Source organism: Cuculus canorus, chromosome 8 (assembly GCF_017976375.1).
Source record: "Cuculus canorus isolate bCucCan1 chromosome 8, bCucCan1.pri, whole genome shotgun sequence".
Lineage (NCBI taxonomy): Eukaryota > Metazoa > Chordata > Aves > Cuculiformes > Cuculidae > Cuculus > Cuculus canorus.
Genome location: NC_071408.1, coordinates 11,265,095 through 11,283,403, shown reverse-complemented (window position 1 = coordinate 11,283,403; position 18,309 = coordinate 11,265,095). Strand labels below are relative to the sequence as shown.

Sequence of the window (18,309 nt, the reverse complement as noted above, 5' to 3'; positions counted from 1 at the left end):
GTTGAGTCACCTTCCCTGGAGGCATCTAAGGGACGGGTGGACGAGGTGCTGAGCGGCATGGTTTAGGGATTGTTAGGAATGGTTGGACTCGATGATCCAGTGATTCCTTTCCAAACTAGTGATTCTAAGATTCTACGAAAAGATTGACTATACTTCTATAAAAATTACCTATTCTAATACTTATTCTATCTTATTTAGATAGGCTGAATTTTTGCAGAAGACTATTCCTGCGTAAGAAACTGAGAGCTGGACTGTGTTTGTATGAAAATGCTGCTTTCCATTAAATAAACACTAAAATTAACTATGTGAATATCATACAATAAATAGTGAAATATCTGGAATTCAATGAACTTTCTGAAATCCCTGAAATCTAGGAAATTTACTGTGCAGCTAGGAAAAGGAAATTATATGCTGATACGGTACAATGATAATGATTTTAGCATTAATTCAAATTTGCTATGATATGTAAGATATCAGAGTTGAAGAGGCTGGGAGGCTGCATGAAAAGACCTAACAATAATATCTAGAATGACTGGAGTGGAATATCTCTGTCCTTGAAAACTGGTACGGTGATATTATTTTTCTTACTCTCATAAATTCAAAAAATGGCCTGGAAGATTATGAAAGGGATACAGCAAGTTTTGTGGGCTGCAGAGGTAGGCAGGTCAGATCACCAACAAATAGCTGCGAAAAAGAGGATTGACGTTGAATTTATCAAGTTAAACAGTTGCACAATGTTACTTCACGTGCTCCACCTAATGCTTTAGCAACAGTATTTTGGACAAGCAAATTAAATTAAAACTTCTCTCCATGCAGCCTCCCTGTTCCACAGCTTGAAGATGCCAACACATGCACTAGAATGTATAGAACACAAGGTTTTATCTAGCATTTAAATAGCGTTAGTATTCTTATCGTCACCAGCACTGCCCTTTGACAGAGAACAATTGCTGTTCTCAAACTGTCACAGTAACACAAATATTCCATACAGATACACAGAGATGTATGCACAATGTGTAGTTATATTGCCTTTGAGGTAAATTGGAATAAAAAATGCATTATAATAAAAGCTGTATACGTTGCATTTAGTCAATTGAAATATTTTCCACATTAATTGCATGTGGCACCCTCTTAGAAAACCATACTGGTTCTAAATATTCAGTTATCAAAAAAAATTCAATTTTCTTTGAGCAAATTCTGTCTAGAAGATTGGCAGATTACTATTATTATCTAAAGTGATGGAACTCAAATCAAACTTCATTTTTAAATGTGGGTAGAGTTTGGAAAAAAAAATCTTTTACATTATTTCTGCAACCGTAAAATTATTTCTCTATTCCCACTTGTTTTGAAAGCATTGTTACAAAATCAGGAACAAATGTTAAAATTATAACATTTAAATTGGGGACAGGGAAGGCAAATCTCCTTACCTTTTCTAATTTGGATAGAGCAAGAGAATAGCAATCTTTGGCTCTGAACTGCATGAATCTCATATTGGCTGGGTGAGTTAGTTCTGTGATAATGCTTAGGCTTGAGAACAACCTGTATTTTAAAAGAATGCAACAGTTATACCTCTGATTATAACAATTCACAAATGTGAGATTCTACATAATGCTGTAGCTTGTGCTTATGTTCCATGTTTTTAGTGAAGCGCCTGAAACCTGTGGTGGTTTTTGGCACAAGGAACTGCTGGTAAAATAGAAGAGGTGACTACAAAACATTTTCTATAGAATTCACAAAGAAGCAAATATACATTCAAAGATCCTCCCTATAAAACATTTTAATGTTTAGAAACTAACCATTTAGTCATGAGAGTTTTTGTTTAATAATTTCTAAAGTTACAGAACACAGAAATGCAAAGCTATATAACCTGCGTTTAGCATCTGGTTGTATGTAAACTACCATTTTATTAGAACTGTCTTATGTACCCTTTCTCTTTTCGGATAGTGGTGGTAATTTTGAGTTCTGTTTGTATATTCAGTGTCCACAGACTGATCAACACAGATGAAAATTGACACTTCTTGGGAGTTGCTGAGAAAATGTATGTTTGAGTATACTTATGTTCTCATTTTGAAATATTTACATATACAAAATTTTTATAAGTTAACAAAATACGTATAAGTCAGCACTAATTCAGGCTTCCCATAACAAAAAACAGTGAAGAAAATTTAACTCTGATCTGGCTGAATTACATAGATTTTCATGAAGGAGACTAAAGAACCCCTCCCCAGGCCTCAGGGCTCTAAGAACTAGAAAGAAATTTGTAGTTTATGCAAATACTAAACAATTTGGAATATAACTCGGGTTATTATTTGAGTATTTCCAATACAGATTAGAGTCAGAAAAGATGATGTTCTGCTGATCCTGAAAGTACTTATCTACACACGACAACAGATAATTCTGGTACTAATGACATCATAAATGTGGCTTCAGTTTCATTCAGATAAAAATTACAGGGCTTTTTCTGGAAGCTGAATTCAGTAATTTAGCATCAATGGACTCCAACATACTTTTTTGCAAGTCTTTATTCTTCTTCCCTAATTTTTGTAGGGAGAAACTTCACTGAAATGGCAGCCCAAGCAGAGCCAAAATGTGAGGAAACATATATCAAGACTATCTGCTGCTATGTGTAATGTCATATTACTACAATATGGTTTCTTAGGTCTGTTGATGCCAAAATGTAGACTGGTAATGATTACGCTATCCCAAATATGTTCTGACAAACAAATATGAAATATGATCACATAAAGAAAAATGGACTTGGCAAACTGCATGAGTTATTAATCACTTAACAATGACCATTTGTGTGCACTGTAGCTCAAAAGGCACTGAGCATGGTCAGGAACATCTGCACCTTTTTAGCTCTTACACTCAGACTTTGATACAAACTCTGAGTGGTGCCGTATTGTTATAAAAAACCTACCTATGTCCTAAGCACTTAGGGCATGAAGTCTATATACATTGATTACATACATGATAACCACACGTTTGAGATGTAATTGTGGTACATTGTCACTTCTATGCTGTGTGTTATAAAAACCTGTGAAGTGCTCATGAAAACTGAAAAAAAATCTGGATAATATCAGATTTCTAGGTATAAACTTGTACTTATTAAGTAGGTTAACAAATCTGTTACGTTATGAGGAAGAAGGAGAACAAATTTCCTCTGCATTATTCCTGTATCATGGAGCATAGAATTACTTAAACTTCTGCTGGTTGGAAAATTTCTTGCATTGCTGTATTAAAGGACAGACATTCACACCTGAAAACTTACAACATAACATTGAGAACTAAGAATAACAGGAAATTAAAAGCTGATCTACTCATAAAATATGTACAAGTTACAGATAAAATGCAGGTCACTAGGTTTCAGTTAAAGATGGGTTTAGTTTATCACCAAGATATTAAAACTGACTTATATTAGAAAATCAGTTTCAAACCTGATATTGGTAAAATGCATGTTTTACTTCAGAGTGCCTTTTAGCAGAATTGGGGGAAATTACTTTCCAGAGAGTCAGGGTTAGCTTGCCTCAAGCCCCGGGTATAAGGCACACTGCCCTAAAACTTTCAGCACAGGAGCAGGCTGGCTGTGCAAGGGCTGACTCCTGACTGCTAGATACCAGACAAACTATTGACTTATTGGGTGGACTGCTGTCAACAGGTTTCCTGCAGTATTTGAAACATAGTCATCAGGATGTTAGCTAATAAAAGCTTTAAAACAGGGCCTCCCAAATGCCAACATTTAAATCCACTAAAAGCAAAAGTAAATATAAACATTCCTCCTTGTACAGAACTGCTGCCTGAGGAAATCCACAGTTTTTCTGAGGTGGACTCATAACTGTCAGTATGGACTCAATAGTTGCCTTCATATTTCATGTTAAAAAGTGAAAAGTATCTCTAGGACTGAGTCTGAAACTAGTAATCTCTCCTTGTACTTTTAAACTATGATAACTTGTTCTTTTCCACCCAAAGGATTAAAGATTTGCTTTCTTAGTGTGATCATTTGAGTCACATTTCTTTATACCTTTATACCTTTTTACTATAATTAAGCTAGATAAGCTTGTGTTGTGTTACATTTTTAATTGGTATGGAACAGTTTCTAGCCTTAAATGTGCTGATAACCCTGTCATTTATAAACAATGCATCTCTCCTCCAAGGTGGAGGGGGACACACTCTTCTAGCAAAGCAAGATCATTAATATATAAATCAGAGATTAGTGTCAGAACAGGTATATGAGAACTGGCAACCTAGACCCAACAATACTGCAGCATGCTTGCACCACCTCTCAGGCCTGCCCTCCAACTCTCATGAGATCAGCTGCTCTGAGACAACCAAATCAGTGAGTCTGTGTCTCCTGAATGTTTTCACTGGATTAGACTTAAGTGGAATCTTCTTCATTGATGTGATATCTTTGAGAAGAGCAAAACACTGGTGGTTTAAAATCCTTCTTTAACATCAGAGCCTGTGTTAAGTGTTGTGGTCCTCAACCATGTCCAGTCTCTTCTTCATTAGTTTCTGATATTAGTAGCTCTTATTTAGTAACGAACAGCCTTTAAATGTATTTTTAAAGTTCATTTACAAGACAATTTACCTTGGTGCAATGAATGTAGTTTATTCTGTAGAACAGGTAAATGCCACTATCTTATGCCTCTTCCCAAAGCTTACTTATTTCTACAACGTTTATATAATATAAAAATACAGTGAAATTATTGTATGTGTTCTAGGGAGAAAAGAAATGAAAAAAAATATATAATACACTACTTGCAAAAGTTTATAAAGCATTGTTAAGGCTTAAATCAAAATATTTATGATTTTTTTTATAGTTGTAAGAAGTACCATGAATATTAAACCAGACACAGTTCATACATGAGTTAAAGCTGCCATCTAGTTGTAAGCATTGTGCAAGACAACTGAACGATTATATAAGTTTTAGCTGGATACACATGGTACGTAGTGTACTGCTATGATGTTATGGTTTTATTCAACTCATTTTTCAATTTGGAGGTAAACTGCATTTCTGAAAAATTTAAGTGATGTACATCAAAACCTCAGAGAGATACCCTGACATAAGATGCTTAAGAGTAGATTTGAATGATGCATAGGTTAAGTCCAATTGTAGTTTATAAATTAAATTTAGGTGTGATTATGAAACACACACACTTGTGCTAGTATTGGGTACAAATTCAAAAACTCAGAGGTAGAGACAGAACTAAAGTCTCTTGTGTAATAGATTTTGCTTCTTTTGAGCACATGCAGAAATGCAGACAGCATTTAACCACATTCTCACACACAATTTCATTGAAAAATAAAAGATCTCCATTGAAATACTTGTGGTTTAATGGGTCAGTTCTCTAAAAACACTGACAGCTTCAAAAGACTTTTACTATGCACCTCTCTCCAGTCTTACGTGGAAGGCTCAACACAGAAAGAGTTAGAAATATAGAATGATACTGAATGCTCTAGGGAAGGACTTAATTTTGTGCAGGTCGTACTAGAATGAAGAACAGGAAGTGCTAGACTGAAGTTCCAAGTCCATTCCATCTCATGCTTTACTGTGTAGTGTGTTTGGTATAGTGTGGAGGGGTTTTTTGTTTTGTTGTTGTGGTTTATTTAATTTGTTTTAACATCTTGTTTTCACTTTTTTTCACATTTTAAAGGGACATGTATCTTCCATTACTTGTTGGATCAGACATTTAACACAAAGCGAGGCTTTAATCAGAAGAGTTTCTAAAAATGAACAGGAAATCTCAGTGTGGTTAGCTCTTCATCACAGCACTACCTTCACTATCTCTTTACTACACTGACTATTTCTTCACTGTGTATGCTGTTATTCTTTCATGACCGTTAGTATGTTGGTGTCATATGTAGTGTTTCATACATGTCCCTAAAAGTATAATTTTTGTTGAAAACTAATTATTCAAAATGTGAACACTTACTGCTGACTTGATAGTGACACATTGCTTACCTTTTAGCATTCGAAGGATCTGCTTTTCAAACTGTCTTTAGCATTACTGTGAAAGACTGCTGCCCTGAGGAAACAATTCTTTTCTCAGCTATCTTTGGTCCTAAGTCTTCAAGAGAAGCTTTCTTTTCCTTCCTGCTAATCTGACAGTTGGCTTTTAAAATGATCATCCAGTTTTGGGCTGCATAGAATTTAATTTGAGATTTCAGTATATGGCTAAATCAGGGTGGAAAAAGGCTTGCCCATGTAAGACACAAATTCATATAAGGGAAAACTTTAATAAAAGAAAGAAAAAAAAATCTTATCTGAGTACAAAAGGCATTATTTTATGGTTAATAAGGATGTTTAAATAGATTGCAAAAATGCCTTACCTAAAGAGTGTCTGAACATTTACAATAGTCTTAGCATCTGCCATGTAGTCTTCCTCGGCACTCATTGTACTTTCTTTGTCCACCACCACCATATTAGCTGCAAAGGTGACCCCACATCTTAATAAGTCATCTAGGCTTTTGTGAAGAGAAAGAGGGAGAAAGAAACAAGCAACTTAAATATAGAACACTTAAGATTAGGGATGGTTGGAATTTGCAGATTGCAGGCTGAGTTGCTGGTTCCCTTCACCTCCACATACATATCACAACTTCCAATATAATCTATATCAAGTATATAATCTCAAGTAATTGATAAAACGGAAAAGGGATAATTATTTTCCATGAAGTCATACAGACTGTGCTTCAGTAGGTTGTTACAGTCCCTCTCCTTTTGCTAAAAGGATAAATTTATTTCAGCTTTTAAAAATAAGTCCTTTAGCAGTTACTTGGGAAGACAATATGTCCTTACATGCTGCAACAACTTGCTTCATTGCAGTTATTTTTGGCAATGAACAGACTCAAATAAAGGCTTCAGGTTGCTGTCTCCCACAATTATGTTTCGGTATCAAAATGCTAATAAATGTTCTAATGGGATATCAAATACATTCCTCTTTTAGGTTAATCTGAGTGAGAGAGTTCTCATGATGCTTTTAGGAGCAGCTGTACATCAGTAAAACTTTGCACACTGCTGTTTCCTGCAAAGCCTGACCATCGAAAACACAGACATCCGAGTTGCAGTTCACATAATGCCTTATAGCTTTGTTTCTAAAATGACGCATGTTTCAGTTCTTTTAACAATAACATTTCCCATAGAAACCAAGCACATTTTTTAGAAGTTCAGGAAGGACTTTTCTGTAATGATAAACCTAGCAATTTTTAAGTGAAAATATGAAGCAAGGCTGAATTTAATGGTTTCTATGGGAAATTGGAAAACTGAATTTTTGCATCACTATTTTTACTTCCAAGGTGAAAAACTGTTTTGTCATTATAATTGCTTCTTATTTGGCAATCTATAATATTAATTAAGTCTTAATTGTTCTGATAGTTCTTTTCAGTAATGATCGTCTTCAGTTACTAAGTTTACGTAAGCTATTATAAAGTCATTTTGAAATTTTGGGTAAGGTAAACTGCAGAAATTGTGGTATTTATTTTACATCTTATATATATTCTTCCAAAACAAATACATAATTATAATTATCTTGTGAAACTGCAATATCACCAATGGCTGACTAGTACAAAAGAAAGGCTGTATTTTATATGATCTGTACTAACAACTTCAGTGCACAAGCAGAACTCCAAATGTTCTCTGAGCAATCTATACCTCTGCTTTGTCAGTCTTTCAGTTGATCCCTGAAAACAACAGCATATTCTGAAATACTCAGATTTTCTGCTTTTCAACAATACACAACTTCAACAACTATTCTTATTGTAGCAGTTTCAGCTAATTTGTGGAGAATTTAAAAAATACTTAATTAGAAGCATTGTAATACTCTTTCTCGGGTAACTCTAGCTGTATTTTTCTTAATACTGAATAGATTTCTTCAAAACTGTGAAATCTATTCAGTTACACATCTCAAATCATTTATCCCTGAAGACGGTAGAACAGATAGCTACTACTTGGTGACATATTTTGATGAAGTTCATGCTAGCAATAAATTTTGGTAACGCTGTTTTTGTGTTGGCCATCCCCTTCTAACAAAAATGAATGGGAAACAAGAGTAGTTCCTTTCGGTGGTTTTATCTCTAAGATGATGACATTTCACACGAGGTGACCAAATGACAAATAAGTTAGACAGTCAAAGCTAGTACGTAGCACTTTGGGAATGTATTCTACACCCACTATAAAAGAAAGGAACCTTTGTGTATTTTACATGGTAGTTCTTAGGTAAAGATGATTGATTTCTATTGATTGTATATGATTTGAAAACAATTTTAGGAAAACAGGGAATAACTATGAACTATGTGTTTTTAAAGAATTGTTGAAAACAGTTGTGAAAAGATACCTCCTACAAAACATGATTAGTCATTGTACTAGGAATTAATGTCATAGTATTGTCAGAAAAGATGAGAACTTCATGCTAGTATTACTATAAACTGTAGAATTCTGTATAATTCTTCTTTTTTTTCATGCACTCAGTTCTAAAACCGAAACACCTTTAGGGAGGGATTTGATTTTGAAATAATTTCTGCAAGTTTAATTGAAGTTTGCTTTTCAATGTTAATAAAACAAGTTAACATCTTTGGGTTATTAATTACTGTGGACACTTTGAGTCAATTCAATTTATTCTACTGGTATGAATTCTCTTTATAATTGCTGTGGAATTAACAGTTAAGAATGCAACAGGTATTAACAACCTGAGACACTTTATTAGTTTAGAGGAAGAAATACAGAAAGGGAAAAACTTTTCTGTAGACTCTTTGCAAATCTCACAATGACTAACGTATCACCACAGAAAATCTGCAACTGTATCACTATTAGAAGTAATTTTAAAATTCTTAGAACAGGTCAAGATGGAGAAATGTTGAATCTCAGGAATTCTCATTGAAAAAATATATTCTCTCAATTCAGGGCAGGAAATAAGTCTTATTTCTGCCTGGGGAATGAGTATTATGGTATTGTAGCCCTAACTCGGTATTAGCTATGTAGTGAAGCACAACGTTTCTTCTCTAAATTGTCACTCTACATGGAGGCATTTACTAAAATGTTAATGACCCCTTGCTCTTCTCTTATTTCTGCCTGATTTTTAGATTAAATCTAGGTTGCTAAACCTAGATATGCAACTATTTACTAGCAGGGATGAAGACAGAAGTGTAGGAGTAGGTGGTATCTTAAGTTGCGGAAGACAGACTGTTGGACATGTTGAGGAATATCTACATTCTATACCTATCTTTACAAAGCCCTAATCAGTAAATCCAAACAAATTATAACTGAGTATAGAATGTCACTAGAATCAGGGCTGTAATCTGGCAATTTGTAGAAATATTTAAAAGCACCTAAATAAAAAAATTTGAAATCCCAAAATATATCACACAGACACAAACCAAGCATGCAAAAAGATTGTCTTCAAATGCAACACACACTTAAACATGCAGTGACAAGACACAACAAACCACTGAGCACTACAATGTTGAGTTTTCTAACAACAATTTCACCTACTTGTCGATAGAGCCCACCATGTAGTAAACCATTGGAAACCAACAGATTGCATCCAGAAAATGCATATCTGGCCTAAGCAGCAGATGGGATTACAAAATGAAACACAATATCACAACAGCAGCATCTGTTCTAAAATATTTCAATAAACTGGTAGGTTTTTTTTTTAAAAAAAAAACAAACAACTTATTTTAAACTTTAACAGTATAATATCTCCTAAAAGAGGAAATAGGTTTACAGAAGCTGTGAATCAAGTTTGCTGTGATCATAAATAATGATCAGAATTAACATGCTTATATTTATAAATGCGCCTCTTAAATCAGAAATTTTATGGCACAGTATAATTCCAAATATAAGAATGAATGACTGATGTCAGACACAGTTATACTCCAATGCATGACTTAGGAGTAATTAAAATAAGCAGTGAGAACTTCTAATTAAAATGTGGAGTGGAAGCCAAATCATCATTTGGGTTTTGCCCCAACAGCTCCATTCATGTCAACAAGACAATCTTAGATGAAACCTTATTTTTAAAATGGAATATGAAAACTACAATACTATATTTTATTGCATTGCTTCTTTAATCATAAATGTTATCATATTTCTTCTTAAGTATGAAGAAACATCAGAAATCTTAAAACAGATGTGATATGTAGATATCACAATAAACATACTGTTATAAAGTGCCTTCATAAATATAGAAAATAGGAATATAACAACAAAGCACAGATATGTTCATCAAAGGTGATTGAATTTCTAAGTACAATGAAGTAAATTGAAACACTCAAATTAAATTGCATGGTAGTCTGAATTCCACCTCATGCATACATGAAAAGCATACTGGCTTTTCAGGTAGTTTCTGTAGTCCCATGAATGCTGGCCCTTCAGTCACTGCGAATGCTGTGTAGGGAGATACAACACTAAGAGTATTAATAAGCGATCATAGTTTTTACTTTATGTTAATATAAAGTGGGTTTAACCATAAAATGTAACAACGGCATTAAAGCATGTAAACTCAGGCACCATGCTGGAAAAGAGAACAAACACTAGAGGGCACTTTATGCTCAATTTTTTAATATTAAAGAAAGACAAATGAGAAGTCCTTTCCAATTTATACAATACACTTTATGCCATAATATGTACATTATAAAGCTTCTGTTTTGCAGAAGATGTATACAGCTTCACTAAAGAGCTATCTGAGGCAAAAGTGGGACACTTCATAGCAGGCCTTTGTATAATAAATCACTTAAACTAGAACATATACATGCAAGGGGAAGCGTCAGCTTGGAATCAGAACCTATAAGACATTTCCGCTGCTCTCATTTCTTTCAGTCACAGCTTGATCTAATTTTCTGTATATGGTTAACCTCATTTTTGTGTCTTCCAAATTATGATTTGGAAGACAATACCAAATCACAATACCAAATCTGCAACACTAAAGTGTTGGAAAAAAACCCAACACCAAAATTCATTCATTGTCAGGTTATAAATGAAAGTCTTACCAGTGAAGAATTTCTCTTAAATTGTAATCAGATAATGCAAGAAAGGCTAAGAATTCCAGCAATCTTTAGACAGATATGATAGTACCAACAGTATTGCAGGTTTTAATTTTCTTCCATCAATTTATATAATCATAGACAAAGTGATTGGGTGGGTGAGTGTCCTACTGTCTTAAATAACTGTTTATCTTAGGGTCTAAAATTATTAAAAATACACTTAACTGGTCCAGGCCACAAAGTGCCTTGTGTTAAGTAGGTTAGTGTTGTCTGATATGCTGTCATGTACCTGTGAAACTGTTACTCAGCTTGCTTTTTATGGTGTTTATGAAGTCACTTAAATTAAGCAGTAACACATTATTTGGAGTTTTTTAAAAAGAAATACTTAGCTGAAATGTTGGCCATGAAGAATAAGGACATTTACATTCACTATGTCTATTTATAGTCAGTAAATTGCCAATTTTGTCTGAGACAGTGAACGTAAGGTTTTTTTTTTTTTGTCCCTAACTTTTCTCAAAGATAAATGTGCCATAATGTTTTTGATTTTAAGTTGGCCATGTGAAGAGTGATCATCTACTGAAGAAATGGTAAAATGAGTTTAAAACATATCAGAAAAAAAAACCCCACGTCTACTTACGGGTTATCCAGGAGCAATACAATGGGATTCAGTTCTTTCTTTGGTCGGTAATAAGCTCGGAGTGGAACAATAAAGTTATATAAGCCATTTCCAGCAGTTTCTGCTGCAACTATGATCAATTTATTTTTGAATCCATAAGCTTTAGCATCTTCATAATAGTTATGTTGGCACCCCTAAAATCAAAATATGAAAGAGGTTCAGTGGATATGAATAAGGAGATTCAGCTGTGAAATTAAAGGGTTTTACCATTAGAAGAAGAAAATTGTAACAGATGACCTGACAGAGACCTGATTAGACATAAACACTTGGTGATGAAAAGGATGAGAAAACATATCACAGATTAGTAAATGCTGAACCAACCTCATCTCTAGCAGAAACCAGAATTTATTCTGTTCAGATGCTAGATGCAAATCAGTATGCAATTTAATTCATTAACAGAAACTCTCTTTACCTTATCTAGTCTTAGACAACAGAAGGGTACTTTTTCATGCAGAAGATGACAAAATGTGGGAGAGCTTCCAATATATGGAGAGTAAGGAGGATAACCTTTGGCATACCTAGGAGAACATAACAAGCATTTTTCAGCACAGCAAATTCTTGAAACACAGTGGACTATACAACTACTTCATGGGATTTTCATACCTATGTCTAAGTTTTGTGGTTATCTCTAGACTAGCAGAGACCAGGATATGACATTAACTACGTTTTATAAGGATAAAAGGAACATGTTTTGTAGGTTCATTCAATTTGACACAGTTTAGCGAAGGCTGTTATGCTTTTGTGGACTAAAAGGATTTTGCTTGAGGTTTTTTTGTATGCACATCTTTTTGGCTGATGTACCATAGTGTGCTGCCTTAGTGTTTTAAGCACATGTACTGGAAACTTCTGAGGAAAAAAAGGAAGGAAAGAAAATAGAAATAATTCTGGTACTTATGCTCTTCCTTCTCTGTTTTTCTTCCAAACGCTTACAAGAGTGAGTAAGGTAATTATCTTCTTGCTTTAATAACATACTTTCAACATGGCTGGAACAAATTTTAAAAGGCACATCCTCTTGCTGATGAAATGAAATCTCTAATTGGCCTTAGTTTTTAATAAGAGGCCTTTTAAACGCTACTATTTCGATCTGCAGATTTAAGATTACTTGTTCTATTTTTTTTTTTTTTTTTTTTTCGCTGGAGCTTTATGATCTTTCCTGAGGGCTCTAATACTTGCCACTGTTAGAGATGGGAAACTGTGCTAGGTGAGCCACTGGCTTAATTGTGTATTTCAGTTTTAACATCTGTCAGTAATCTCAATAAACATAATTGCTTATCTGCATTGCAGTTACAGGATTGAATCTTCTGGTTTTATCTGAGTGATGCACTGTTTCTTTCAGTAACATGCTAACAAGTATTTTAAATTAGATGTAATAATTTTATCTCGTATTGCTTTTTTTGTTATTCCTTCATTCTGAAGTCAGACACCTAGCCCTGGTGTTCATCATGCCTATTGAATGATCTAATGATCTCTGCATCCTCAGGGAAGAAATATTTAGTTGTTTACAAATAAGTAAACAAATAGAATCTTGTCTTTCCAACTGTAGAATGTAAGAAAAATGGTCATAAAAATGTTATAAAAATATTACAATATACAACTAGATCTTTATAACTGAGGATAGAAAATCTCCAGCAAATGGAGGAGTTAATCGATTTGGTTTGAGGGTTTTATTTATTTCAAAATAGGTGTACCAGCATTCTGGTAACAGGCAATAGCATTTCATAAAATAATAATAATAATTCCATAATTGGCCTTTATGGGTCTTCCTTGCTACATCTGCTTGGATTGATCTGCATGTAAAAAAATTATCTGTGCCATTTAAATAATATTAGATTTTCAATTATGTGGTTTATTTTATATTTAATATACATACTCTAAGCCTGCAGAGACTTCTTCGTCTGATGGGGTAGTTTCGTCTTCCGACTGGTCACTTAACAGGTCACATGTTTGAAGTGACGATGAGTCTGCAACCTCCAAAACAGGTGCTATACTGGGCCGTCTGCCTTCTTTACCTCCCTCAGAAGGAAGAGCTAGTGTAGGTCCACTGGACATTCGGCATCCAGCATCTTGTAAATCAATAGCCACTGTCCCTAAAGTAAAGTTGAAAGCATTTTCTTAGAGTGATTGTCAAAACATTTGAATAAGATTCCCATATTTAGTGGGGATTACCTGACTATATGGCCAAAGACTGAAAGGAATGCTATATTGACTGGTTTTATTACATTAAAGTATAACAAATATTTAAACTATATCTGAGGAAGCCTTTTCCTGTAAAGTAGCACTTTTTCTTATCATTACTATATGTTTTCTTGTTAATTTATTTTAAAATCATATCCTAGATAATCAAACCATATTTTTATGCGCCAACAACCTGTAGGGTTTTATTGAGCAAAAGCATTGTTTTAATTAAAGAAGCTTATGAAAAGTTATTACAAATTACCCATGTGATTTTCCCAGTTGGTTTGCTTTGCATATATTTTATTATTATTTTTTTACACCTCTTAAGTGATTTAGTTCCATATTATCAAGTAAAAGAAAAACATAACCAAATTTCACTTGGAATTTTTTTTGGGAAAATATGAGGGCAAGGGTTTGCTATTTTATCTTTCTGCACACTATTATAATTTCTTAAAATGTCAGGAATACACTTTAAAATGCACTCTTCATTGAATAAGAACACATTGAGAGGCTTTTTACTTACCCATGCCAGCTATTATACTGTGTACAGGTAGCCTAGAAGCTCCATGGTAAGATAATTTTGATTCATGTTTCTTTCTGTGCTTTTCTTGCTTCTTAAAAGCAGAATTTTCTTCTTTGGTGATATTTATATAAAAGCATATATCTGTAGAACTCATGATATATCGAGGACCTGGATTCAGCAAAATGTTTTTATTATCTTCTTTTCTAATACCAATCAGACAGACTCCAAACCTTAATTAGAAAAGGAAAGGCACAGTTTATTTTCCATAGTCCCATGCATATCAGAATTTCCATTGTAAAAAATGAACGTAAAATGAATTTTTAGATTTTGCATTATAAACTTTTGCAGATTTTTGGATGACAACTATTCAAAAATTTTTTCTCCTAAATAGGCCACTTCTGATCAAGCAATTTCCATGAGCTCATGAATCCCTAGGCATTTGAATCCACTGTTTTTCTCAATCCAGATAATATTCTGCTAATGCTTTTCCTGAAGATTTTTTTTCTATCAGATGAATAGTACCTTCTCAGCAAATATTAGTAGAAAAATTGACATGTGATATGAAAACATAGTCGTCATGTCAAACGGTTGCATTATTCATATGTAATGGAAACCATTTTTAAATTTCATTTTTCTGATTCACTCCTAGAGAAATAAAGAATTAAAGTAAAAAAAAATAATCTTTCTCTCACTTTCTCACTTATTAAGTATGAAATAAACTCAGTGTTCAGGGGTTCATATATGTTCATTTTGTTAAATATATACCAACATATATGATTTGCATTCAGTTTGTATGTTCACCACACAGAGCAGAAATGAATAACAGATGCATGATCTGGAACCTAAATAGATATGTTAGCATCTAACAGAAAAAATATGGCTTTATTTTGAACAATCAACACAATGTAGCATATACCACCTTTAGACTGAAGATTTTAATTAAAATAAAATCACCACAAAGGAAGGCAGATTTCCAGCTGACTCCTAAATAAATTGAAAACAAAAAAAATGCTTGCACCCTGCCACTCACCCTTTTCTAGATTGTTTTGGACTTGGAAAGGGACTTGGGATGTCATGTAAGTCTCTAAGTTATAATTTTTTTCTGGTTTGCAGGCTTATCGTATAGATCCTTTCCATTCTATTGTCTCAGACTAAGTTGGCCTATACAGAGCTAATGTGAGCTTTTACCTGACCAGCTGTGGCCAGACGTTGGAACCCAGAAACAGAGTAATGTGTAGCAATAAACAGTTATTTGTTTGAGATTTAATTGTGGATAGGAAAACAAACATACTTTTTATGTGCATGGAAAGAAGCATATGTGAAGCTTTTCCCCTCATACTCAGCAAAAAACACGCTTTCTTCCAGGTTAATATGATACACTTCATTACCAGAGCATCTGCCATACATTTTCTGCCATTGTTCTGGTGATTGCTGGCTCTCCCTGAAACATGTATAGAAAGAGAATAATTTTAAACCAAATGTAAAATTCTTATTAATTGGAACAGTATTTCATGGCAATAGAAACTACAAATGCCTATTAAAGAGGTCCTGTAGACTAATCTGAAAGAAATACTTTAGATCAAAGCTTGGTAATCTGTAAGTATAGAGAATTATTTTAATGAATTAAAGAGCATTTTCTGCTAAGTAATAGGCATATAAGATTATGTACTTTAATATCAGGAGAGATATAGCTGAATCACTTTAAATTTACACCATATTAAGTAGACTTATTGCAAAGTAACCAGGTGAAACCACAGTATGCCCATTCTATTCATTAAGACAGTCTCTTCAGATGCTCGATGGCAGATTTTCTGGTTCCTGTTTGAAGTAGATAAAGGATCATTAAAAATAACTTATGTAGGAAAGACCCACTTGTCTTCAGCCATTTTATCTGTAAGAAAGACTACATTTCTACGTTTGTTTATTGTTAATCTTCAGCATTTAACCTATGGACATTTTTAGTTACCATGCCTCGTGTACTATGACAAGCATATGCCTTCTTTCCTTCACCACAAGACTATAAATAATTACTCGATCCATATTAACCATATCATCCTTTGTTATATGCAGACAACACTCTTTATCCACAGGGACTGTTAATGGAAATGTTCCAAACTTCAGCTAACACCAAAACTTGCAGGCACGGGGCTTCTGTGAATTTCTTATTTTAAGTTTTATGTGAAAAGGAGGTTCAGTCTGCATGAGTTTTTCTGGCTATAACAAATGCAGACAGGACATAAAACTGATGAATGTGCTCTGTGTTTTGTCACTTGGAGCTAAGATCTCAAGATATTGGGATGTGCTCCTTTCTGTTCACTCATACATTTGCAAAATCTTAATATAATTTCTGGTTTTCTTTATTTTACCATTTTTCTCCACCCTGAGCACAGAAATATTTTGTTTCAAAATGGAAACAAGTAAACCATTTTTATTGCAACAGTATTAACAAATAGCACAGTAGGTGTATAATCGCAGAACTAGGCATGTAATTACAGAAGAAAATGTTTCCATATCTAACTTTTACACCTAAAATAAAATGTTTACCTGTTAAAAATCTGCTTGGTTCCAGTTAGTTGTCTAAAAGCTTCCCATGGGGCTGTTCTGTAAAATCACATGAAGTTTAAGTAAAAAAGTCTATTTTCCTCCAATATTTTGTATCATAATAAAAGATTATAAATATATTATATATATTGTATATATATAATTGTATATATCAATTATTATAGAATTATATATAATATATAATACGGTTATATTATATATAATATACAGTTATATACAGTGGTTTTAAAGAACAGTCATACCTACTCAATCAATTAATCCAGTTTTAATACATATTCTAAGATGTCCAAATTTTGCAATTTTCCTGTATTTTGGAGCTGAACTGGGATTAAATGTTCTGATGAGTGCTGATTAAATTACAAAAATAATAACTAGACATTTTCACTTTTTCAGTCTTTTCCAGCACGCTTACACATTTCCGTAAGCAGTACTGAAAGTAATGCTGACAACTATTGGTGCAAAAAAAAAAAAAATTATTTTGCTCAGGATACAATGGCCAGACTAGAAATCAGTTACTTTAACAATCTGTTCACATCAATTAATGGTGATTGCAAAAGAAATAAGTGCTTTTGGTTTCTACTATAGTTACTTTGTATCACCGTTGCTAATATAGATAAATGATTGACAGACCTGAGTTAAAAATTAAATGCTAAAGTTCTCAAATACAGCAGAAAACAGCATCATTTCCATATGTCTGCTTTTGTGCTTATGGAAAACTCTGCTAGTTGTTAAGAATACTACTCTTCCTTCAAATACATATAAAATGAAATAACCAAAAAAAAAGCTCTGTACTCTGTGCATGTCAGATAACCAAAGCTAGGCAGATGAAGACTGCATTTCACCATTATTCTTAGAAGGCATGGTAACAGTATTTTGTTGTCATGTTATTAACAGATTCTAGTACTGACAGTGTCATTAAAGTCTTGACATTTGTTGTCCACAGTAGTAAAAGTACTAGCAATAGTTTTAGTTTTCCTCATCTGGACACAATGGAATACTGCAAGTGCTATATAGAAGGTTAAATAACTCCGCTTGTAAATATCAGGAAATTACTGGGTCCATGTTTACTTGAAAAAAAAGTATGCATTTTTATTAGACCCTCAAATGTCTTCTTGTGCAGTCTACATATTGTATTTCTACAGATATGTTCGGAATTTACTCTTTAATGTCTCTCTATGCTCACAACATTTTAATAAGAAAACCTGAATATAGCATAACAGAGATACACCAGATGTGGTAAAATTATTTAAGTAAATAGAGAGATGTTCTGCTGTGACTATGCGTTCTATAGAGATGCTGTAATTCTGTATACCCTCCAGCAGTGTGGGTATTATCTTAGAAACCATCACTTCACTTGTTTGCTTGCTTCTTCGTGTGCAGGCATTGAATAGCAAATAAT

General features: G+C 33.6%; 1 protein-coding gene across 15 annotated transcripts in view; it reads right to left on the bottom strand.

The window, feature by feature from the left end:
- The window catches only part of KCNT2 (potassium sodium-activated channel subfamily T member 2), a 143,337-nt gene that overhangs the window by 24,029 nt on the left and 100,999 nt on the right, over nt 1-18,309 (bottom strand). For 10 of the 15 annotated variants that reach the window (XM_054072863.1, XM_054072864.1, XM_054072861.1 and 7 more), the window contains 9 exons: nt 16,893-16,949; nt 15,640-15,789; nt 14,349-14,578; nt 13,521-13,737; nt 12,063-12,168; nt 11,612-11,784; nt 9,482-9,553; nt 6,328-6,462; nt 1,425-1,536 (listed from right to left, as the gene is read on the bottom strand). In XM_054072863.1, the coding sequence (XP_053928838.1) occupies nt 1,425-1,536; nt 6,328-6,462; nt 9,482-9,553; nt 11,612-11,784; nt 12,063-12,168; nt 13,521-13,737; nt 14,349-14,578; nt 15,640-15,789; nt 16,893-16,949 (1,252 nt within the window). The remainder of the gene's footprint in view (nt 1-1,424; nt 1,537-6,327; nt 6,463-9,481; nt 9,554-11,611; nt 11,785-12,062; nt 12,169-13,520; nt 13,738-14,348; nt 14,579-15,639; nt 15,790-16,892; nt 16,950-18,309) is intronic. The other 5 variants (XM_054072856.1, XM_054072859.1, XM_054072868.1 and 2 more) reach the window with 3 other exon arrangements.